Source organism: Sus scrofa, chromosome 1 (genome assembly GCF_054392235.1).
Source record: "Sus scrofa isolate SSC_HxYL_T2T_F1_AM1 chromosome 1, Sscrofa_HxYL_maternal_Yorkshire_Landrace_v2.0, whole genome shotgun sequence".
Classification (NCBI taxonomy): Eukaryota; Metazoa; Chordata; class Mammalia; order Artiodactyla; family Suidae; genus Sus; species Sus scrofa.
In genome coordinates, this window is record NC_139383.1 from 138858440 (window position 1) to 138884701 (window position 26262).

At 44.0% G+C, this 26262-nt stretch overlaps 1 protein-coding gene across 6 annotated transcripts in view; it reads right to left on the reverse strand.

Annotated features, from left to right (window-relative positions):
• The window catches only part of MAPKBP1 (mitogen-activated protein kinase binding protein 1), a 54544-nt gene that overhangs the window by 26354 nt on the left and 1928 nt on the right, over positions 1 to 26262 (reverse strand). For all 6 annotated transcript variants that reach the window (XM_084973097.1, XM_084973087.1, XM_084973090.1 and 3 more), the window contains exon 3: positions 1970 to 2061. In XM_084973097.1, the coding sequence (XP_084829223.1) occupies positions 1970 to 2061 (92 nt within the window). The remainder of the gene's footprint in view (positions 1 to 1969; positions 2062 to 26262) is intronic.

The following is a 26262-nucleotide window of genomic DNA, read 5'->3' on the forward strand; positions in this document are numbered from 1 at the left end:
AACAAGAAGGAACCTGGCTTTCCCAGGCCAAGGCAGGCACGAGTGGAATTCCCCAGAGGCAGACTGCACAGGGTAGCCAGCAACAGAGACGGCTCATCAACCTCCTTCTGGAAGGGGAAAAGGAGGCCAGCTCAGCCTCTGCCAGAGGAAGTCTGTGCTGCTCCCACAGTTCCCCACCACGGACATCAAATGCCAAAGGGCCACGTAGAAGGGACAGAGCCCAGATCCCGGGGGCAGAACTCTCCCTGACCTAGGCTGAGCTGCCTGTAAATTGGCCTCTTCTCCTTCAAAAGGCAGGTTAAGAGCTTAGGGGGAAAGCAGCTTTTAAAAATAAGTAGAAAGTCTGGTCTTCCCCACCTCGTGCCATTTTTATGAGTAAGAGCTCTGCACTCAGACTCCTTGGGTCGGAATCTCAATACAGAAACACACTAGCTGTGTGACCTGGGACAAACTGCTAATTTTTTTTTTTTTTTTAAGGCCACACCCACGGCATATGGAGGCTCCCAGGCTAGGTGTCGAATCAGAGCTACAGTTGCCAGCCTATGCCACAGCCACAGCAATGCGGGACCCAAGCCACATCTGCAACCTACACCACAGCTCAAGGCAACACTAGATCCCGGATGCAACAAGCGAGGCCAGGGATGGAACCCAAATCCTCATGGATACTAGTCAGATTCGTTTCCTCTGTGCCACAGTGGGAACTCCTGGTTAACCTCTTTGAATCTTAGTTTCCTTCCCTAAAACATGGGATGATAACAGTACCAGCTTGGCCTCACAGGGTTGCTCTGAGTATTAAATAAAATAACTCCTGTAAAGTGCTTAACAAAGTGCCCGACACAGAAAAATTCTTCATAAAGGCAGCTTTTTTCGACAGGGTAATAAAACTGAAAAAAAAAAAAAATCACATAACCGATACAAAAAACTACAAGAGTTGCTGTGGAAATCACACTGGGGAACTTGGCATTCCCCAGTTGATGGTGGGGAAAGAGGCAGAGCAGCGGCCTGCCCATTTTCACGTTCCTGTGCCCAGCGGCACGGAAGAAAGGATGACAGAGAGAAGCAAAAGCAGGAGAGGCCCCAAGCCTCCAAAAGAAACACTTCAGCAGAAGCTTAAAGCAGCTACAGTTGTGGGTTTCTCATCTGTAGGAGCAGAGGAGTGAAAAGGAGCAAGGGAAAGAAGAACACCAGCCCCAGACTCCTACCTGTCTCCCACCTCAGTGACACCTCTCCAAGTGACCAGAGCAGACAAATGTTCAGAGCAGTATTATTCATAATAATAATAATTCCCCAAAGTGGAAACAACCCAAATGGCCACCAGCCAATGATAGCTAAAATGTTGTGTATTGACATAATGGAAGGTTACTCGGCCATAAAAAATAATGAAGTACTGATACCCAGTACGACATATATTGAACCTTGAAGACACTATGCTAAGTGACAAGCTACTCACAAAAAAATATGATTCCATTTATATAAAATGTCCAGAATAGGCAAATCGATAGTGACAGAAAGTAGATTAATGGCTGCCCAAGGCTGGGGGTCTTGGGGGGAAATAGAGAGTGTTGATGGGTATGCAGTTTTTTTAGCGGTGATGAAAATGTTCTAAAATTGACTACAGTAATGGCTGCACAACTCTGGATATATTAAAAACCACTGAACTGTACGTATTAAATGGGCGAATTTTGTGATATGTGAATTACAGCTCAATAAATCTGTTTTTAAAAATGACTAAAAGGTAGATATTAAAGACATTGAAGATGGTGCTGGGAGCTGTGGGTGGCCAAAACGCAGGAAGGATGGCAACAAAGAGTCAACAACCATCAACGAAGAGTCTTTACCTGGCCCTGTGTATCTCCTTTATAAAAATGGCACCAAATCTTAACTTGGAGGTATCTGCCCACCCCAACTGGTTTAGCATAGCTATAAATACCCGAGCAATAAAAAAAAAAACCTCTTCCAAGGCACTTACCCAGCTGGGTAGGCAACTAAGCCCGATCGGGGGTCACAAGCAAGTCCTCTGCCTCCAGACACGGTTATTCCAAGCACCTTCTCCAAGGTCACCTGTTTGACCAAGACAGAGAAGTGTTATATATGGACAGAGTGGGGTTGGGAAGGAGGTACTGAAGGTACCCAGGATCTTCTGCTCTGCTGATTGCTTTCCTGATGGCCTTGTCTCCTGGAGAATGACTTGTTCAGATTCTGATCTGTCCATGGGTTCCCTGATCACATGGAAAAAAGCCAGTGTACATTTTGGCTTTTAACAGTGATCAAACTGCTAGGTCCATGGAAAAGAAAATGAAGTGGTTAAAACTCAGCTCATGGTCAGAGAGGAACAAGTACTCCTCCAATCCAGGACGGCTCCATTGAGAAGATAAAGTCTTAGGAGTTTGACACAGACTGGCCTCTGGGGTCTGTGAGACTCGGGGGAGGTCACTGAGTTTCGTGCCTTGGCAGGCATGAAGGAAAGGCCGCTGTGATCTCCAAGAGCCAGAACAACGTTAGGTATCAATTAGGTGACTCATAATATCCCTGATCTTTACATTCCACCACGTTCTTCCCCTCCATCGGAGGGCTCCACCTCCCCACCAGATGTCTGCTTAATGCTGTGTTTTGCAAAGCACAGATGCTCAGAGTACTCTAATTATTATTATTAAGCCACGACTCCCAGAGAGATGAAAGGGAAATACACGTAAAGTGCTCAGGGGCCTGTAAAGTGCTGAGAGGACACAGCCACGCAAGACACTCACCACCACTCTCGTCGTCATTGTTGTCCCCCTAAACTGTCTGTAGGCACTGGGATGCACCCAGGACTAACCTCAAGGTAGTTCACTGGTCTTTCTGCTAGATGACCCCATGGAAGATCTGAACTGCCCTAGAACCTAGCACTTGTCACCCTACCTTGCCCTCTGTTAGAGTGTCTCACGTGTCCCTCCTGGTCCAGTCCCCTCCAGTGCTATTGGGAGCCCCCCCGCCCCCCCCCCCCCGCCACACTGGCCCTCCTCAGGGACGTCCCTGGCCCACACTGGCTGAGAGACGGGGGCTTCTGAATGCAGACTGGCCATGTAAACAGGCCAAAATGTTCTCTGCTAAGAGCTCTTGGGGGTCTTAAGAGGGCAACATGAACCAGAAACACTTCAAGGCTGGTCATCTCCATGGCAGGGTGGTCTCCTCCTAGTCCAGGTCAGCTTCTAGAGAGGGGAAGCCCAGAGTCCATTAGGGTAGTTTTAAGATCTCTCCATCTCTCTTATTTGCCCAACTGGAGAATTCCGAGTGTTCCTAGAGGGCCTATTTAAATTCTTATCTCCAAGGACCATTTTAGTTTGAATTAGGTTGGAAAGAAATGCCCTGAGGTGGCCAAAGACCACAATAGGTTTCCTGGGATGTTACAGTTAAAAACTCTTCCCCAGGAAGGTCCCCAAGAGTCTTCTAGCTTCCTGGGGATGTGGACCAGGAACATGTGCCTACTCACTGACAGAGGCAGGTTAGTTGCAGGCACCACATAGCCGCCTGGCAAGCACCAAACTTGCCAGGTACCTGTGGGCCTTTCTGAGGCACTACCAGTGAGGGATACACTAACTTTAGCCTACTTTATATATTCTTGATAGTTTGCTCTAACTTACGCCTCCTTCCACACTTTTTCCTAGCTTAATAAGCCCCTGGCACCCAGTCACCTTTCTAAAAAGCCCGAGCACTGTGCGCGAACTGGAGAGCACAAAATAACCCTGGGGAAGTACGGGGGATACTGGGTTCTACGCCCCACCCCCTGTGCTGGCACTGTGCCTCTGGCTCTCCCAGAAGGAGGGGCCCTCAGGAACATTCCTACTGCACCAACTGGCTACTGCAGAGAAGGGAGAAAGAGGAGCCCGAGGCCAGCATTACCCACATAGATGGGAAAGGTCACCAAAGCAAGTGCAGTGAGCTCAAAGGCCCTGATGCCTATTCTCTCCAAGCTAATGTGACTGCAGGCAAGTCCTCAATCCTTCCCTCATGCTTCAGCTTTGCTCCCAAAGAATCAGACAGGTTGGAGGTTCTCAGCTTCCCTTGTCTCTGACAGGAATTTGGGTAGGTGTTTTGTGGGTAGATGATCTAGTTCCACAGAGAATTAATTCTGGAACTAGCTTGGAGTTTTTCAACAGCAAGCTAAAGCAGGAAGGAGACGAGAGTTACTCAGACCCGAAAGACTAGTGTTTATCAAACAGTAGACTACAACCCACAGTGAGAGACACAGTCTCTATCTTGACCCAGTATACACATACATATATGTGTGCGCATGTTCATAAAACTGAAATAAAAGTTTCACAGAACAATACTTACTCTTTCTGTATGTGGTATGTTCCAATTCCCATTATATTCTACTTCATTAAAAAATCATTCTGGTCGTGGCCCACTTTATTGATTTTGTGACCTACAAGTGGACTAGGAGCTGCTGCAGTCTGAGAGGCCCTGCTAAGGACCATCTCTCTCCACTGGGCCTGGGATTCATCTCTGGTCCCTGGCACTTTCCTCCTAGGACTCTGGGCAGTGGAGCAGACATCCGGGCTAGGAAACCCCACGGACAGGAGTTTGCTTGGGCTCAAAACTTGGATGATTTTCAAAGGATTTATGGTTTTTGGCTTTTTCTGGCTTTCTGAGCAGCTATCCAAGGGGAGGGGGGCGAAGCAGTTTCCTTTGGCTCTGTGGAGGGGGAGGAGCAGGGGAAAAACATTCAGGGGCATCAGCTGGTTTTTATTTTATGTTCTAACTCAAACCAGCTTCCTGTTTGCAGGGAGGTTTGGGGCTGAGCTCCACTTTCAAAGGATCTGAGAGCCCAGAGCTCCTGCAAGGCCTCCAGTGTCTCGGCTTATTCTGCAAGGCTCCAGCACAATGGACTTTTTAAAACTGACTCTCTCCCTCTCATAATCCTCTCTATCCCTTCTTTCCATCTACTCTAGGAAATGGAGACAAACCTGGACACCCCGTTGCAAACATGCCCCAGGCTGAAAGTACCTGAGCTCAAGCCCTGGTTTGCTGCAGCTGGCTCACACTGGCTCAGGAGGGCTGACTATGCACCTCTTTTTCCAGCTCCACATTCAGTGACACCCCATTGGTAGCTTGAAATCACCACGATGGGAACACTTATATCACAAAATTAGACAACTACAAATCAGGCCCCTCTTTCTCCCCTCAGAGAACATGTAAAAATTTACCAATGCACCACTCAGTTTAAGCAACTTTCATCTCTCCCTCGAACTAGGACTGTAACTCCCATGTCTTCTCTCTGCTCAAGCCTTGGTGCCTAGAGTCTTTTTCTCAACATGGCAGGCCATGGGGATTCTTTTAAAATATATATGAGACCATGTCATTACTCTGCTCAAAAGCCTCCAATGGCTCCCCATCCTCAAGTTCAAATCCAAATTCTTTACCCTAGTTTATAAGACCCAAGTCATCCAGCCTCTGGCTACCTCTCTGACCTCATTTCTTACACCCTTCCCCTCACTTACTCCCTACCTCCCTGGCTGCCTTAAGTACCTAGTAGGTTCTAGCCTCAGGTCCTTTGTACATGTTATTTATTGCTTCCATGAAAATGCTCTTCCCTCAACTATTCACACAGCTAATTCACTCAGGTCTCCTCCCCAGAGAAGGCTTTCCAGACTGGCTTTACCACTAGCACTCCATACTCAACTTTTTCTGCTTTATTTTTCCTCATTGCACTTGGAGTCAGGTAGTGACCCGACATCGATGATACCTTTGTCCACACACGTCCTGTCTGTCTCCTCTACCAGAATATGAGCTTGTAGCTCTTTAAAAAGTGCCTGGCACAAAACAGGCACTTGAAACATATTTGAGGAATAAATGAATGCATGGCAGAAGCTTTAGGAACACTGAAAGGACAGACATGGGAAGCACTGGAAAACTGGCGTATTTCAGGCCAAGAGACTTGATCTCCACAAAGTACCTAAAACTGGTTTTGACAGAAAGGCAGCATCCAGGAGTTCCCTTGTTGTGCAGCAGGTTAAGAAGCTGGCATTGTCACTGCAGAAGCTCAGGTCACTACTGCAGTGTGGGTTCAGTCCCTGACCAGGGAACTTCCACATACCATTGGCATGAAAAAACAAAACAAACAAACATCCAGATGAGAACAAGCATAAACAGCAATTAATAGTATAGGTAACATTTTGATTCTTAAGCTGATGGTGGGCACCCAACTGTTCGCTCTATTATTCTATGTGCCTTTAGTGTATATCTTCTTTTTTTTTTTTTTTTTTGCTATTTTAGGACCGCACCCATGGCATATGGAGGTTCCCAGGTTAGGGGTCGAATCAGAGCTGCAGCCGCCAGCCTAAAATGCCGAATCCTCATGGATCTTAGTCGGGTTTGTTAACCGCTGAGCCACAAAAGGAACTCCAAGTGTATATCTTAAATATTACATGGTAAATGTTTAAAAGAGAGAAAAGATAGGGTTCAGGATGTGCTGTGGGGCTCTGTACCTCATGAGCAATATCTTTCTACAGTTCACATCCCTGACTTCTCTTTATCCTCAAGCCACTTGGTTGACACTCGATGACCTAGCAATGTGAGGGGAAGGGTACAGAGAAGCCAAGGATCTGTGTTTTTAAGTGACTTAGGTTTCTCACTGGGGTGCTTATAAGGCTACACATATTTATGATGCTCTGACATGACACTTCCAGTGGGAGATTTTTTTTTTTTTTTTCTGGCCGCCCCACAGCATAAGGAGTTCCCAGGCCATAGCCACAGTTGTGACCTATGCTGCAGCTGAGCAAACGCTGGATCCTTTAACCCACTGTGCAGGGCTGGGAATCGAACCTGCATCCTGATGATGCAGAGACACTGCTGATTCCATTGCGCCACAGCAGGATCTCCCAGTGGGGGTTTTCAAGGACCACTGCACACATGCCTTCTCCAGACTGCTAAGCGTGGTAGCAGTTGATGAGACAGGGCCCCCTTAGCCTGGGTGCCTGAGTAATTCTGATGAGCAGAGCGCCTGCAGCGACCCACACTGAACAAAAGCATGAGCAAGAAGTAAACTATCCATTCGGCAGGGAGATGCTGAAGTGATTTGTTACCACAGCATGACCCAGCCTGGCAATTTTCATACTTTTTGGTCTCTTACATGCTTAGAAATTATCAAGGACCTCAAAGATCTTTGGTTTATATAAGTTATATCTATTAATATTTACTTTATCAGAAATTACAATGGAAATACTTAAACATATTTAATTCATTTTAAAAACCCATTATATGCTAAGAACTTTTAAATAGAGTTAAAAGTAACTCTATTTTTAAAATTCTATTCAAAAAAGTAACTTCAAAACAAAACCAAAAAAAGAAAAATTTGGTACTGTTGGTGGTACTGTTTATCATTTTTGTAAGTCTCTTTAATGTCTGTCTTAGTGGAAAACGGCTGGATTCTCCTATCTGCAGCTGTATTCAATCTGTTGTGATGTTATGCTGGGTGAAGATAGATCCCCTAAAAGGGTTTTGGGGACCCTAGGGATTCTCTGACCACACCCTGGGAACCAGTAACCTATTCCTTCCTGAATACTCCAGTATCTCTCCTCATAAGGAAGCAAGCCCACTAGTGTGAGCTCACACTGGCCTCAAGCATCATCTGAGGAAACAGAGGCAGGGAAGAGGGCCTACGAGAAAAGAGCTGTCCTCAGAGTCAGGGATGGGACCCCAAGTTCTGACAGGACCTATAGTTCCAAATCCTCGTGGCCCAAAGGCCAGTGAAACATAGCCCAAAAGACAAACCAGTCCAGGTAACTGATTATGGCCAGTGACTTGAACACATCTGCTACAGACAGCTGGCACCCTGATATATCCAGAGTTCTAGGAACATCACTCACAAGAGAAAAGTCAGAACTAAGAAGAGGGCATACACTTTGTGCTCTGCTGTGACCTCCTCCACATCAGAGCAGGAAGAATATTCAAGCTGTGGCCCAGCCTTTTCTTGGTCAGGTGGAGAGTGTTGAGGTGGAAGAAAGCCTACACCAACCTAAAAGAGAGTGTCACCTTTCCCCCCAACCCCCGGAAGCAAGGCTGCCAGAGGGCAGAATTACTGCAGACATACCGCAAAAGAAGGCTTGAATACCCACCCCTCCCAACATGCACGGGGCAGTAGTCTACCCTCTTGAGAAAAAGAAGGCATCATCTCTCCCTGTAATGAGATAAAGGGATAACTTCATAATGGCCTATGCCCAAGAGAAAAGGAAAGAATAAAGCCAACTGTTTAAGAGCTCTTCTGGCTCTCATTAAAGTAGATGGAAAAAACAGGTGTCTCAGAGGCGACAAACAGGACTACTCATTCATACTAGACAGAACAGTATTTTCCAACATGCAGATTACAGCCTATTAGTGGGATCTGAAATGGATTTAATAGATAATGAATAAATAACTACAAAAGAACCAAAAGTAGTATCTTATGGCATGTAGTAATGATTAAGTATTGATCATGAAACTTTATTTCAGGTGTGTGTGTGTGTGTATGTACTGGGTCGCAACCTAAAAGGTATTTCTTTTTTTAATATTTTATTTTACTTTATTTTAAAAAATTTATTTATTTTCCTTTATTCCTTTTTCAGCCACACTTGCATTAAAAGGTTTTTGTTGTTGTTGATGTTGTTTAAGGGCTGTACCTGCAGCATATGGAAGTTCCCCGGCTAGGGGTCAAATCTGAGCTGTAGCCACCAGCCTACACCACAGCCACAGCAACGCCAGATCCAAGCTGCATCTTTGACCTACACTGAAGCTCACAGCAATGCCGGATCCTTAACCCACTAAGTGAGGCCAGGGGTCAAACCTGAGTCCTTATGGATACTAGTCAGGCTTGTAACCTGCTAAGCCACAAAAGGAGCTCCTAAAAGGTATTTCTTTCTTTCTTTCTTTCATTCATCTTTTGTCCTTTTAGGGCCGCACTGGCGGCACATGGAGGTTCCCAGGCTAGGGGTCTAATTGAATCTGCTGCTGCCGGCCTACACCAGGGCCACAGTGACGCCAGATCTGAGCCATGTCTGCAACCTACACCACAGCTCACAGCAACGCGGGATCCTTAACCCACTGAGCGAGGCCAGGGACTGAACCTGCAACCTCATGGTTCCTAGTCAGATTTGTTTCCGCTGCACCATGACAGGAACTCCCTAAAATGTATTTCTCAATGTAAGTTGTTCTCAAAAACACTGGAAAGCCACTGGGATGCCGTGAGGGTTCTAAGATGAAGAATATATAGTCTCAATCCTACACCTTCAAAATCCATTAGGGAAGATGAATGAGTCACTACAAAGCAATCCAATATGTGATGAGGGTCATAAGAAGGATATAAATTGCTCAAAGAGGATGAAGAGAGATGATTTCTGAACAGGATCAGGAAAGCAAACAATGAAGCTTTCTTGTAAGACTAGATGGAATTTGGCCTGGGCCTTGCAATGAGGATAGGATTTTGACAGATGGAAATACAGAGTGAAGGGATTCTCAGTAGAAAAAAGCTGTATGAATGAGTTTGGCAGATGCAAACAACAGAGCAGGTGAACAATAGTGAAAGCAAAGTTTTTGCAGGAGAATTAGGTCAGGAGAGGTAGACTGCAAACAGACCAAGAAGGGCCTTGACTGCCAAACTTAGTGGGGTCATGTGGAGGCTCTGGGAAGCCACTAAAGGGCTTCAAACTGGGGACACAACCAAAACTATGTTCGGTGATGTGCATATAGGCTTACGACACAGGCAGGGAGCCAAGTTAGGAGGCTATTACACTAGTTCTGGTGAGATGTAATGAGGACCTAGACCAGCATTAAGATTGTGGGAGCAGGAAAAAAAAACAATGACAAAGAAAAAAGTGACAAAGTGAATAGAATTGGCAAGACTGGGCACTATACAGCCTGGAGTAAAAAGACAGAGAACTCAAATTTTGAACCTCATAGACAGGGAACCAGGTAGTGCTGTAAAAAGAAGTGATCAGAAAGAGGACCTGGGAAGGATCAGAAAGAAGAAGAATGGGACCCAGCGATGTCTAGGCATGCTGAATCTAAGGCACTTCAGGGGTATTTAGTAGGTACCACAGAACATTCAATTTAGCAACATACACATGGAATTGATGCTGGGAAGAGAGGTCAGGGCTAGAAATAGATATTTGAGAATTATCCACATAGAGGTGACAACCACCACTGAACGTACAATTAGACAGGAGATGACAGAGGGAAGGGAGAGTGAGGCTGAGGACAGAAAGGTGGGGAATATCTATTTTTAGAGTATGGAGATGAGGTCCCAGGCAGTTAGAAAGGGAAGACAAGAATCAGGAAACCAGTGAAGGGGAGAGTTCCCAGGAGGAAGGGGTAGTCAGTGTAAGCACTAAGAAGTGTAGGAAGCGGGAAACTCACTTTCCAGAGTCCAGAGCCATCTGCGACATAGGTGGCACATCACAGAGGCCCAAGCACGCTCTCAGGAACTCAGGGCAAGGGCCTTCTAAGCTTTTTTGGTGGCTGTCTCTCTCTGATCCCTAGATCTGATCAGCCCACAAGCTTGAGAAGAAGCACCAGTCAATGAAAGATCCAGGGTATGGAGCCAAGACAATGGCACTCCTAGAGAAGGGCTTCTTGCCCCAGTTCACAACATGAGTGGTTCGGATCTGGTCTCATTCTCTTCATGTGAGGGGCTACTACAGGGCGTCTGCCATGGCAAGGGAGCAGCTGCTCTCTTGAGAGAAAAAACTAAGAGGCCAGAGCCACAAAATGCCGGGGTCATCTAGGATGTAGCTGACCTCAAACTTGTAAAGAAACCCCAGCAACTGGGAGGAAGCCAATCTCTGTTTCGGTTGCCATGTTTTGTTGCCACCAGTTCCTTTCATCCCCCTTGTCCCTTTCTCCACTTCTCAATCCCACTCAATACAAGTTATAAATACCTGAGTTATAAGTCATTCCAGACAAACTACAGGCTTGCTATTTCTATCAACAAGCATGCCACAGACCTGTCCCAGGCAGAGCCCTCTCCGCCTTTCCCTCCCTTCCCGCAGGTTAAGAATAACTATGCTTGTCTCTTGCCCACACACTACACTCTCATCTCACAAAGCAGACTCTCCACCAGATTCTGAGAATTGCCACTTATGCAAAAGCCACAAAGGAAGCCCAAGGCCAGCAGGCTTTGTGCAAAGACTTAGCCAGCTGGGCAAAGACCAGTGACCAGCCCTGGGATGGGGGTGGGAGGTTATCATGCCCAAGCTCACTCACTCCTGCTCCTTCAGAGTCCAACGTGCCATCTGGTCAGAGGTAGGAAGGGATGCAATAGCCACTCCGAGACTGTAGTACAGACCTGGCCTCTCCACTCTGCTGGTCTCTAGCCCAATCTGGCTGATTTACAGTTCTGTCTATACCATAAAGCCTCCAGAAACAAATAAGTTCCAGTATGACTGAAAAAACAAGCTCCCTCACCAAGAGTTCAAGATTAGCTGGAGTTAAGCCAGTTTGGCAGTGCTGGGATTAAAACAGCCTCAGCATTGGCACATACACACTGAGGTATATGGCCAAAGGGGACCTGTTGGGTAGCAGAGAGAACTCTACCCAATATTCTGCAATAATCTATGTGGGAAAAGAATCTGAGAGAGAATGGATATGTGTATATGTAGAACTGGGTCACTTTGTTGTACAGCAGAAATTATCCCAACCTGGTAAATTAACTATACTTCAATAAAACTTAAAAAAACAAACAAACAAACAAAAAAACAGCCTCAGTTTCTAAGGAAGGTGAGTCTGCTGCTGCTTGGGAAGAGGTGACTTTACAGATCCCTCAGCCAGAAGCCCCAGAGGTTCCCAATCCCGGCCCATCAATAGAATTACTCAGAGGATTTAACAAGGTTTTTTCAGATAGCAATCCCCACCCTATTCCCATCCCCTGCCTCTGTAAGACTTCGAATCAGCAGCCTATGGAGTAGGGTTCAAGAATCTGCATACTAAATCTCTCTCCAGGTGGTTCAAGTGATTAATCAAGTGGAGAATTATTTGATTAAAGCATTTTGCCTTTTTATTTCCAAATTTCAACCCCCCAGGGGATTGGGGAGAAAAGAGTGTTCCGAGTATTCCTCTAAGAATACCCAGACCCTGGCTCAGCAGGTTAAGGATCCAGCATTGTCACTGCTGTGGATCAAGTCACTGCTGTGGCACGGATTCAATCTGTGGCCCAGGAAATTTTACATGCCGCAGGTACAGCCAAAAAAAAAAAAAAAAAAAAAGGAATACCCAGACCCATGGACTGCAAAGGGTCTTGGGCAGAGAGAGACTCAACTACAGCTCCAACAGCTACACTTGCTGAATGTGTACTCTGTGCCAAGAACTGTGCTAAACACTTTATAAGATCATCTCATTTAATACTCTTTTAACAATTTTATGAAGGACTAGTACTACATCCATTTTCCTGATGGAATCAGGTAAGCAGTGAGTGGAAGAAGAGCCAGGACTCAGAACTAGGTGCGTCTGGCTCCAGAAATCATGGTGACCAAGGAGGGAGCTCAGCTTCTCCTAAACCACCAGAATGTTGCAGTTTTTGAAAGAGTACAAGGGGAAGTCACCATGGCATTGTGGAGGCATCAGGGACAAGTCTGAGAACCAACAGAGAAGGCAAAGGGCACAGAAGCAGCAGAGGGGCAATGGAGCTTTCTCCAGCTTGCATTAATTTTTTTTTTTTTTAAATAGCAGGCCTGATCAGTAGCTTAAATGGGTCTAAAAATGGGTTTTGACCTCCTCTCACTTAGATGGTTGCAGAGAAAGAGGAATAGAGGGTCTTCCAGTGTCAGAGTATCCCACATGGTCAGAGCTCGCCCGCGTCCAGCTGGCATTAGAAACTACAGTCAATATGGACAGTTGACACCATTTCCAAGGCAACTGGCATTACAGTGTCAGAAGCAGGGGAATCTGATTTCGTGTGCAGATGGAGGAAGAGGTAAGGATGGCATCAGATCTCAGACCAGAAGAGAGGGGGTGAAGGGCCTCTAGCAAAGGACTCAATTATAATACAACCAACAGAAGGTGCCCAAGTCCAAAGGGCAGCTTTAACAACACAGTGCCTGGTACCAAGCAGGGTACTCCTACTCTCCCTTTCTCTTCCAGTTATCAGAAGGGCAAGGACAGGAGACACCTCAATTTTAGCAACCAGAATAAAGGGAAAAAAAAAATTGTTTCCTCTCCAAGGTCAGTCCTTGCTACAGCAAGACCAGAACCACAAACAAAGCTTTATGACCTCAAAATCTGATCATCAAGAAGGGTCTCATTCTTCCTTATTCACCAACTCTATATGCCTGAGTTTTCTTTTCTTTTCTTCATAGCCTCACTCACGGCATAAGGAAGTTCCCAGGCCAGGGACTGAATCTGAGTAGAAGCAGCCACCTCTGCTGCACCTGTGGCAATGCCAGATCCTTTGAACCACTGCACTGGCTGGGGATCGAACCCATGCCTCTGCAGTGACTTGAGATGCTGCAGTCAGGTTCTTAACCCACTGTGCCACAGTGGGAACTCCTGCCTGAGATTCCTTAATTTCAAGGTTTCCAAACTTTGTAACCAGAGAGAATACTAACTGTTCCTTATCTGGACTAAGTGTGCCAAGTGAATGTGTGTTCTGGGACAACAAGGGGGGTGGAGAGGACTCTCGGTGCCCCTGCAATCACACCAACTTGTGCCTTGAGGCTCTCCTAGAAGAAGGAAGTTCTCTTCAACCTGTTCTCTATAAAGTGCTCACTTCCTTTCCACTCCTAATGCCAACACCCTGGTTGAGGCCTTGAGCACCACATTCCTGGATATGGCGATGGCCTTCTAATCAATTTCTTTACTAAAGACCCTGTCCTCCCCTCCCTCACCCACCAGAATAATCTTTCCATAGTACAATCGTGTCACTCCCTTGCTCAAAAACTTTCAATGGCTTCTTACTGCCAACTAAATAAATTACAGATGTCTTAGCCTAGCATCCATCTGACAGTGGACCTTGCCTTTCTATTATTTCCTTCTACTCTCCTATGTGAATCATGTGTGTCTGTCAATCTGGATTACTCATTATTCTGGAAAGGAGCTTCAGGGCTTTTGTTTATATTCTTCTGCCTGGAATGCCCTTCCCTTCCACCACCCACACTGAAACCCTACCCTTTCTTCAGGAACCAGCTCAAATATCACACCCCTTATGATTCCTTCTGTGATCACCCTGGCCAGAAGGGACTCCTCTCTCCTTGGTATTCTTACAGCAGCACTTAATCTGCATCATTCACAAGGCATGTGCTACTCAGTAGCTTGTACAGAAGTTCTTTATAGATCTTATTTCTCCTGCTACTCTATAACCTCCTGGAAGGCAGAGGCTATGTCTCATACAATTCTATGCTCATAGCACAGGGCCAGTGTTTAATATAGCATATATGTTAAATTTATTTTTTTTTTTCTTTTTTTGTCTTTTTGCTTTTTCTAGGGCCACACCTGCGGCATATGGAGGTTCCCAGGCTAGGGGTCGAATCGGAGCTGTAGCCGAGGCCTACGCCAGAGCCACAGCAACTCGGGATCCAAGCCGCCTCTGCAACCTACACCACAGCTCCGGGCAATTGCCGGATCCTTAACCCGCTGAGCAAGGGCAGGGACCGAACCCACAACCTCATGGTTCCTAGTCGGATTCATTAACCACCCACTGTGCCACAAAGGGAACTCCAAATCTATTTTCAATACTTTAAAAATGTTTGTGGGAGTTCCCGTCGTGGCGCAGTGGTTAACGAATCCGACTAGGAACCATGAGGTTGCGGGTTCAGTCCCTGCCCTTGCTCAGTGGGTTAACGATCCGGCGTTGCCGTGAGCTGTGGTGTAGGTTGCAGACGCGGCTCGGATCCCTCGTTGCTGTGGCTCTGGCGTAGGCTGGTGGCTACAGCTCCGATTCAACCCCTAGCCTGGGAACCTCCATATGCCGCGGGAGCGGCCCAAGAAATAGCAACAACAACAACAAAAAACAAACAAAAAAAAAAGACAAAAAAAAAAAATGTTTGTGAATATTCTTTGGTTCATCTTACTTAGTAAATTCTTTAACCTCCTAGAGAATTCTCCAACTTCTAGCCATTCCTAGAAGTTAGAGCAGGAGGCAGGATTTTGATGCCTTTCCAGAAAGACTGGGGAAGGCCTGCATGGAATAATCCATGGGTCTTGAATGACTACAACAAAAGTCTTATCCCCAACTTTAGTAAATACACACATAGCATAGCTCTTCATAAATCTGACTTAGATCATAATCAACAAGTAAATCTAAAAAGAGATAATTTGTTTAACAAAAGTAACAACACTGTTGTTTAAAAAGAGCTTTATCAGTCTTTTTAAATCAGCAATGGATGCAGCTATGCACAGTTATTCTGGATGTTAGAATTATGAATGACCTTTTTCTTCTTTATGCTTCTTTACATTGTACAAAGAAATTTTCTCAGAAAGCATGTATTTCAGAAAGCATAAAAAAGCATTTTATTTTCCAAAGCTAACCAAGGAAATATTTTTGAAAATATCAGAAATGAATTAAGTCAAATTCAAGACATTAATAATCAATCTGTGAGAGAACATTTTTATGTCCTATTATTATTAAAAAACCCCAAAGCTCATTATACCAGATATATCTTCTAACATTTGTACATAACTACTTTAATAAACTGGGTATACAGATTTTAAAATTTAAACATTTCAGATTTAAATATGAAATATACATGCTTAAATTGGAGAGACTTTTATCTTTATTTTTTTTTTTACTACTTACAAAAATAATACAGACTCATTGTAAAAAATTCCAACATTACAGAAATATAGAAATGTAGACAGTGAATGTCCACCGTCATCTACTATCCCTCCCTGAGGTAACCAATTTTAACAATAGTTTGGTATTTATAGCTTCACAATTTTTTCTACACATATACTAACATACGTGTTTTAACAAAATATAATCATGAACATAAAAACTGTTATACAGTTTGCATTTTGTCACTTAATAGATCTCATATACCCTTTCATGTGAGTGCATATAGATTGACCTCATTCTTTTCAGTGAGTACAGAGTATTTCATTTGATGGATGCATACCAATTTTCCAGTAACGGTGACTTGGATTACTTCAAAGCTTTCACTATTGTGAGTAACACCCCCTCACACTGAAATTCAGTTGTATACACTTTTGTGTTGTGTGAATGTTTGCATAGGTTAAGATCCAGAATTATAACTGTTAGATTAAAGATATGACTACGTAAAATTTTCTTCTAATGGTTATTACCAAGTCGTCCTCTAAAAAGTTTAGATCAATGTCTGTTTCACCAACAGTAAAAGGGTACAAATACACTTGTTTCTTCTTTTCGCCACATCTTCACATTTATTTTCCTTAAGCAAACGTTATTGAAATAGAACATTTCACTCTTGTTACATTAGAAACTTAAAATGATCGGTTATAAAATTAACATATTTTCACTCTGCCTTAAATTCTTAGTCTGAGAGGAAGCTCTAAGACTAATTCACTTCCCGAATTATTTCCCAATATAAATTAATTAGCCTGCAAAGAAGAAAAAAGTTATATCTATTTCTAGAGAAGCTACTGCTGTTAAAAAGCATGCTTATTACCCCAGTGACTTACAAACAGACACAGTAAATTCGGACTCCTCCCACTACTGGTTCCCAGGTTTGACTTTTTTAATTGCCAAAAATCATATCCATAGCCCTGAAATAAATTACACAGTAGTTAATATCAAAAAAATATTTGCTGGCATAGGCCGGCAGCTGTAGCTCCAATTAGACCCATAGCCTGGGAACTTCCATATGCCACGGGTGCAGCCCTAAAAAGTAAAAAACAAACAAAAAAGTAAACCAGCTATAATGGAAAAAAAAAATTATACACATAAAAAAAATTTTGCTAAGCTTTTCTTTTAGCCAGTAGTTAAAGTATAGTTGATACAAGTTAATATTGGCAAGAAAAAGGTGAAGATAGGTCACAAAAAAAAACTGCACAGGGAGGATAATTAAATGTTGGAACAGAAGAAGCTGAACCTGCAAAAAAAAAGGACTTCTCACAAATGGAAACTTGAATAAAATCTTGCCAGCAAATCAGAAGAAAATTCCTGGGTATTCTAAAAAAAAAAAAAAAATCTATGGACATAATATCAGCAACCTCATAATAGCTGTCAACCTATTTAGATCTGACAATGTGCTTTCACATTCATTAAATCTCTTTAACTCTTAGAACAGCCCTGGGAGGAATCCATCAGTATTCCAGTTTTACAAATGAGAGAGAAACCAGTTCCCTCAGAAGTGAGGAAGTTGTCCTGCAGCCCCCTCTCCACACACACGCACGCATGCACGCACGCACGCAGGCATGCACGCGTGTGCGGCACGGCTACTTGAAAGTAAGGCCCAGGGAAGAGCAGCATGGGCATCACTTGGGAGCCTAGTAGTAAAATAGTCTCAGGGTGGGTCTGAATCTCAGCCGGCATTTAACAAGACCACTGGCCTCTTGCCCCTGCCCACTAATCTGCCTGTACCTTAACTCTTAGAAGCCCCTTGTTCACTAGCCAGTTCTGGGTTTACCAAGAGGGAAAGTCTCTTCCACAGCTGCTGTGGAAGCCTCTCAAGAATGCCTGGGGAAGGAAGCAGCCTGAGGAAAAAAGGACCATCAAAGGCCATGTTTAGAAAAGTCAGCAGCAGGTTATTATGTCACATGAAAACCATCATGGTGTACAAAGATACTGTACTTTTCCAAACAGAAGCTGACCAATAGTATCAGGGTAGTGGAGGCAAGCCTGCAGCCTGCCTGCTGCATGCTTAGTCCTGACAAGCAGCTGCTTGCTTTTCTCTAGGCAGTAGCTGAGCGATGGCAAGAGTCAAGGTTTCAGAGAATGCTCCAAGATCCTCCCCCATGATCGCAAACTAGCTTTGGGCTTCCTTTCCTCAGGACTAACTGGGGCAGCTGCAGGAAAGCATGTATTAAGATCCCATGCTTCTGCACCAATGTTATCATTGTTGCCTATGTGAGGAAAAAAAATCAAAATAATACAAATCTGAGATCAGAGGAATCAAAGCACTTGTTCAAGGAATACCGTGGAGCTAGCCCAGCCCAACAGAATCAGGTGGGCATATGACCTAATTTTTGCTCATTTTCATGTTCACTGAACCCCAACTGTCATCATCCAGGTCAGCCCCTGCAAAGGGCATTTTAGATCCAGTTTCTAAAATAGGTGTTTTAACTCAGCAACTCTCCACAGCTTCAAAGGCAAGGTCAGTTGTGTGTAGGAACAGTCTCAGAGGTAACAAAGATAGGGGTAAAGAGGGAGGGCTTTGGGGTGGGCAGCAATAGTAAGCAGTCAGGGCTGTTAGCTACACCATCACCACCTAAGAGCAGAATAACTGAAAGCCCCAAGATACCCACGCACAAAAACAACCAAGGCACCTGTTGGCCTCCACTTCACTCCTCCACCTCGCTCTAGCCCTAAGAGAGAAGCAGCAACTGCTTGTGGCTTATGGTCATCTGGAACCACACAGCTGTGCCCTGTCAACTCGATAGTCATGTACCCACAGAACCACAAGCTGTATGGTTCCTAATGGTACCACAGGACAAGAGGTGAGGATACAGTTCAGGCAATCTGAAGTTGGGAGTGGGAAGAGGAGCAAGGATGGAGAGGGACAAAGGTTACTGAATGATGGTCCTAAAATAACAGTCTGACAAGTTCATCAAACTAAATTTTATGGGGACCACTGGGAGAAAAGGCTGTTGTTGTTGTTTTTTAAGGTACTGCCCTCTTCCAAGCTGACTACAGCTATGACTCTTGGCTACAGCAACACCAGGTATACTTCTGTGCTCAGTGTCATGTTTTGTGCATGAAGACTCCCTGGGAGGAGTACAAGATAAAGAGCAAGAATAGGCTGTGGAGTTAAGACAGCCAAGGTCTGAATCCCAGCTCAGTCGCCTACTGACTATATAACCACCTCTCTTAGCATCAGTTTTCTGAGTTCAAAGTGAGGATAGTAACAATACCTAAAGGAGGGTGGTGTGAAACTTAAATGAGGGAGTTCCTCTCGTGGCTCAGCGGTAACCAACCCAACCGGGATCCATGAGGATATGGGTTTGATTCCTGGCCTCACTCAGTGGGTTAAGGATCCGGCATTGCCACGAGCTGTGGTGTAGGTCTCAGATGAGGCTTGGATCCTGAGTTGCTGTGGCTGTGGCGTAGGCCAGCAGCTGTAGCTCTGACAAGGTCCCTAGCCTGGGAACTAAAAAGAAAAAAAAAAAGAAAGAAAGAAAGAAAAGAAACTTAAATGAGACAACATGTGTACATGTTTAGCACAGTACATAGCAAAAAGCTCAATAAATGTTAGCCATTATTACCACTACAATTTATTATTATTTCTAGTATTATCTGGAGAGTAAGATTAGGTCAGGAAACACTGATAACAAAGGCTGGAAAGGGGTGGTTTCAATAAGCATACCATCTGGAAATGCTAAATGGCACAAATCTACAGTGCACGGGAAAAGAAGAAACTTAAAAGGTAAGAGAACAAATAGTCAAGATCGAATCCTTGGGTATTTTAATTTTTAACAATAAAATGATATATATATATATATATATATATATTTTTGTCCTTTCTGGGGCCGCTCCCGCAGCATATGGAGGTTCCCAGGGTAGGGGTCTAATTGGAGCTGTAGCCACTGGCCTACGCAACAGCCACAGCAATGTGGGATCTGAGCCGCGTCTGCAACCTACACCACAGCTCACTGCAACGCCAGATCCTTAACACACTGAGCAAGGCCAGGGATCAAACCCGCAACCTCATGGTTCCTAGTCAGATTCGTTAACCACTGAGCCACAACGGGAACTCCAACAATAAAATGACCTTAATTACATAAGAAAAACACTTCAGCCTAATGACACCATTAGCATCATATCCTTCAGAAACTATCCACACCAGAGTTCCCACTGTGGCACAACTGGATCAGCAGTGGGATCCCTGGTCCGGCACAGTGGGTTAGGGATCCAGTGTTGCTGCAGCTATAGGTTGCAACTATAGCTTGGATCTGATCCCTGGCCTGGGAACTACTCCACATGCCACAGGGCAACCAAAAAAGAAAAAGAAAAAGAAAGAAAGAAAGGAATGAACAAACAAACTACCAACACCTTGGCAGTGTTCTATCTCTTGATTTGGGTGGTAGTTACATGAGCAATCATAATTATTCACAATGCAAGGTTATATTATTAAATGTCAAACTTTTCAATGTCTGTTTTACTTCACACATTTTTTTTAAGTTTTGTTTTTAAGTGCCAGTACCTTTAATGGGTCATCTGAACTCACAGGGAGAAGACCAGAAGCACCACTAAAGGAACAGAGATCGAAAGGACAGAGAAGAACTAGGATGGGAAGTCAGAAACTGTAGTAAGCTCAGCACAAGAAGCAATCCTCAAATCCAGATGAACATACGGAATTCCTTCTCAGGATTCCTCCAAAAGAGAATGTGACTAAGTTGGGGGTGGGGGGGAACAGCCATTTGGTTTCACAAAGTGTTGTTCCAAGATTTTCCAGTATATTTAAACCTCAACTATGAATGAAGGGACAGAGAAGGAGAAATATCTACAGCTCTACTCCAGGTTTAGGGGGAGAGATAAGGTGCATAAACTTAAAATCTAATCTAAAAAGAGAGACTGTTTTATAGACTAGGAAAGCAAAGCATTACAAACATTCTCTGTGATAAAATGAGAGAGGGTGGAATTGACTCCCTAAAAGTCTAAGAGGAGATATCCACATTGTGAATTTATTCTTCTGGAAGTGTCCTTCAAAACCAGAGAAAAATGTGGTGGCCAATTAAGAAGCCCTGTGGGCTTGCTGAGATAACTGCTGGGAGGAAGGAAACCAAGATTTGGAAAATCTGAACAACCAAAAATACCAACCCTAAAGATCTACACTGCCCAATCTCTGACACTAACTTTTTACTTCTTGCCCTCCCCAACCACCCTCCCCCTTTTAAAGGGGAACAGAAGTTAAAGTAAAATCCACGTTGTGGACCTGATTCAATAAACTTCCAAACAAGGGGGCAGCTCTCACTCCATACCTCTACTGAGAACTGCTGTAAAAAGGAAGCTGACATAAAACCTGGCCCTGTCCTGCAACTAAACAATGGAGCCCAGAGAAGAGGTTTAGTGTGCAGCAGCGGGAATATGATGCATAGTATAACAAACCCCACTGACAACACTGAAGCTTTTTTTCCCTACCAACACAGCAGTCTGGACATGAAGTAAAAACTAACAGATACTCTGAGAACAACAGCGGGACAGACCGTTTTCCCAGGGAAACTTAGTTTGAAAAAACATAGTCCCAAATTTCAAGCCTAGACTGTATTCCAAACAAAGGGGCAGTGATAACAGCCACAAGTCCAACTTTAGACTCAGTAGTTGACAGAGAAGTTATAGAGATTAGGTTGAAGCCTCATTTCTAGGAATGTTTTCTCGTTAGTCAAGAGACGAGGACTTCCAGCTGTGGCACAGCGGGTTAATGATCCAGCTTGTCTCTGTGGCATTGCCTCTTTGGTCCCCAGCCCAGTGCAGTGGGTTCAGGATCCAACATGGCTTTAGCAGTGGTGTAGGTTGCAGAAGAAGCTCAGATTTGATCCCTGGCCCAGAAACTTTCATTTGCCTAGAGTGTGGCCAAAAAAGGTTAAAAAAAAAGAAAAAAAGAAAAAGAAAAAAGAAAGAAAAGAAAAGAAATGAAAATACACAGATAACAAATGGAAGAGAGAAGTGAGGTCAAAGAAATACCAATGGCTCCAAAGACATTCAAAATACTGGCAAGAAATAAGACAGTGGCTCTTCGATCCTACAGGGGAAACTTGCCCTAAATTGCAAGCTGAGAGAGGTAAAAGAAACTTGGACAGCAGCAATGCTGTTAGACTCTGAAATGAGTGAGGCCAAGTACACGAGGGGATGCTTTGCAAGACAACTTAAAGCCTGAAGAAGCTGAGCTATTTTAGACAGCGAAGCAAGAGGTGCTGGGCTGGGGAAGAGAAGAATTCTCTCTCTCCAGTGAGACTCACTTTGAAGGCTGAGGGCAGCTGCAGGCACCGGAAGGAGAAGGAAATGGAGATCAAAGGGACAAGACCAGAACACCTCACACTTTTCATTGTACACCACCTGTTCTGAGGATCTCAAGACACTTCACAAGCCTTAACTGAAGAATACATCAGAGATAGGAAACTCAACAAAAACTTGCCCAAGTTCATTTGCAAAGGCAGGTGAGGGGCAGGGCTGCTAGCCACAGAGATCTCTACTCTCGGTCATCTATTCTAGGTGGAGAGCCCAGAGAGTGTGTGTTCAACACTAAAAACTCCTGGTTCCTATGAGTCCCAAGGACAGTGGGTAGTGGAACGGTGACATAAAGAGCTGCCCAGGACTCAGGGATATTATCATAAAGTTTCCTATCCCTGCCCCCAAGGGAAATTCCTGCTGATCCTACTGGATCCAAGCCCCATTGGCAAACTACACCACAGCTTGCAGCAACACCAAATCCTTAACCCACTGAGTGAGGCGAGGGATCGAACCTGCATCCTCACAGATGCTACATCTGGTTCTTAGCCCACTGAGCCACAAGAGGAACGCTGGAATGTGTATTTCTTAAATGTTGCACAGGTATTCTAATGTCTCACTGCCCTCCTGACTCCTCCCCCTAGTTGAGCACCATCAAGCTAGAGTCAGTGATCCATAAACACTTTGAAAATGAATATGACTCCCCACTACCAAATAGGCAGAATAATAAGTCTAATAAAGAGTCTAATGCCTGGAGTTCCCTTCGTCGCTCAGTGGTTAACAAACCCAAACAGGATCCATGAGGATGTAGGTTTGATCCCTGGCCTCCCTCAGTTGGGTTAAAGATATGGCATTGCCATGAGCTGTGGTGTAGGTCACAGATGTGGCTCAGATCCCAGGTTGTTGTGGCTGTGGCGTAGGCCAGCAGCTGTAGCTCCCATTCGACCCCTAGCCTGGGAACTTCCATATGCCGCAGGTGCAGCCCTTAAAAAAAAAAGAGAGAGTCTCATACCTGAGCTCAAACAGTAAGCAAAAGCTGAAATTATATTACTGTCAGTTTTTTCTTCTCTATGAAACTCACCTGCACAAAGTTTTTTTGGCTATACCTGCATCACATGGATGTGCCTGGGCCAGGGACTGAACCCAAGCAACCCAAGCCTGCTGCAGTGATAACTCTGGATCTTTAACCCACTGTGCCAAAGAGAACTCCCACAAACTCTTCTTAAAGCCACATATTAAAAGACTCAAAGCATCGCCATAAAATCAGGCAGGCAGGAGAAAAATTGGGGGAAAAAATGAAGGGGAATGAGTTAGACTTATAAAAACTGAGAACCAGAAAAAAGAAAGTTACAGTCACCTTGCCCACTGTTTCCAAAGAGATAGCATATTACTCAGATTGGATCAGTGGCTATTAACGAGGAAGATGATTTCAAAAGCTCCTTCACTGACTTTTTCAAAAGCTAACAACGCCTCAGCACAGGCAATGCTTTTGTATCCCTAACTTAAATCTTGCCTGCTCAGCTTTGGTCCATTTCTGTCCTTTGTTAAAATGAAAAACAACCCAGTTCCTTCCACATAAAAATCCTTCAGAAACTTTAAGAGGGGGAGGGTCAGCTACCAAAAGCACACACAGTTGCTTCCTAAGGACAACACAGCCTCAACTGAGATGAGAGAAAGAACTGACAATTGCACAGGATTTGAAGTTGAAGGGTGTTTACAACTGATAACTTTGAGTTATACTTCATCAAGACTCAGCAGATTTGGCATAAAACCTCAAATTAGTCTCTTCCAATTCTATTACACCGCAGAGACTTCCCTCCCTTTGAGAAAATTTGATAAAAATCCCAGCTCTCATCTACTCTCTCTAATAATTTAAATCCCAATTTCTACAGGCTCTCACTTCGGCTTTTAGCCATATTTTAACCGTATTTTAAACTGGTCTCTCCTGAATTAAAAAGCCTTTAACAAGCACTTCTTTCTGCATATATGTATTTCCCTTCTCTCTAAGGCCCTTCGCAACTAAATAGGCTGCATCACTATTCCTTTATACATATATATATATTTGTCTTTTTAGGGCCACATTTATGGCATATGGAGGTTCCCAGGCTAGGGGCTGAATCAGGGCTGCAGCCACCAGCCTATGCCACAGTCACAGCAGCGCCAGATCTGAGCCGTATCTGCCACCTATATCACAGCTCATGGCAACATCGGATCCTTAACCCACTGAGCAAGGCCAGGGATCAAACCTGCATCCATGGATACTAGTCAGATTTGTTTCCGCTGAGCCATGATGGGAACTCCTTTTTAAAAATATTTTATTATTCCTACTTTTGATTTCTCTTCTAAAGAAGTCACAAACTTCTCCTGACCATTTGCTTGTCTTTTGGAATTACACGTTTATCCTCACTACATCTGACATCTTTAAATTGTTCTCATTGATTTACTCATTTGGTATTTACTGCATACTTGGCACTGTACTAAGCAGTGTGATGTAAAGGAAACAAAGAACATGGCCCCTGATCTTAAGAAATGAAGACATACATAAAAGAACAATTAGAGTTTGGTTCCAAGGTAGCGTGGCTAGTCAGAGAAGTCCTTGTGGCTCCAATAAATATAGAGGTAGATCTAAAAATAAATGGAGAGTTTGGAAAAAAGGCTACTTCAGACAGAAGGAAGAGTTATGATTAAAAGTAGAAGGCCATATGAGGTAAGAGCTGTATAAAGGCCCTCTGTCACTTCCTTCTTTGCCCACCCCACAAAAAGCATGTGTCTTTTGGTCTTCAAATTTTGTTCCAGAGTTAGTTATTGATGAATCACAAGCTCTCTGTTATCATGATTATCCACAGCTACCACGTATTAGAGCAACTCACAGTGCCTTCCATACCAGGTCTTATGTTGCTTACCATGAGACAGGTTTTATTTATTTATTTTTAAATTTTTCTTTTTTTCTTTTTTTGGCCAAGCCCACTGCATGCATAAGTTCCCAGGCCAGGGATCAAACCCACACCACAGAAGTAACCAAGCTGGCTTTTAGAATCATCTTAGATAGTCTCCAATAAGGAGTGTGAGGCACCTGCAAGGTTCCAGGCACACAAAGGCAGTTACTACTTTGGGGTGCTAAAGATAGGCACCAGGACTCTTGCTCTGTCGGACTATTCAAGGGTCATTTAACTTCAGCTAAGTATTTCCTTGATTCACAGCTCTAGGACAAACAAAGCCATTTAAAGAGTCTGAGGCACTGAATTCCTACTTGAAGCAGGGATGTTTAATGGTGATGCCAAGGATTCCCCTTTTCACTGTTTTCCTGGAGAGATTCTTCTCTTCTCTTGCCTCAGGACTCATCCTTTCCTCTGTTTTTTTTTTTTTTTTTTTTTTTTTTTTTTTTTTTTTCCCTAATTCCCATAAGCTGATTTAGGTTCCTTTCCCTGTGTTCCATTAACAGCTTTACACATACTTCTAGGACAGCACTTACCACACCATGTTGTAATTATTTGTTTACATGTCTGACTAGCCACAAGGTCTTTGATGGCAAGGATAATGTTTTATTCATCACTGATTTTACACATAATAAGCACACAATAAAGTCTGTTGAATGTGTTAATGGTGAATGACGTGGCAAATTGTAGAGAATGGTGATCGTATCTTCTGGATTCCAGACCAAAATTACAGTAAGTATTAATACTGAAGCTTAAACACCTGTCACACATTTCTATTATCTACACCATTCTTGGTCAGAAAAAGAGGCCAAAGATATGAGAATATGGCTCTAAAGCACTGATTGTTGCCAAGTCACCAGCCCAAAATATGAAAGCTTACAATTCTAAAAAGGATCCAACAAAACAAACAAGTGAACAGAGCCAAATCTAAGTCAGTGTCTATGTTTCAGTCTCATTCTCCTGCCTCTGGAGACTATGAACAATGATTGTTCCTCCTGTGGTGCAACAGGATCGGCGGTGACTTGGTTGCCACTGGGACAAGGGTTTGATTCCTGGCCTGGCACAGTGGGTTAGGGACCTTGCATTTCTGCAGCTGTCGCTTAGGTCAAGACTGTGGCTCCAATCTAATCCCTGGCCTGGGAGCTCCATATGCCGCAGGGCAGCCAAAAATGACCAAAAAAAAAAAAAAGAAAGAAAAAAGAAAAAGGGCCTTTGGAAGAGACACTATTTCCACAGCGGTGGAACCCTGTAGCCAATTTTGATTCCTGATGAAATACACAGGAAAGGTGTTTACCTTCTGACCAA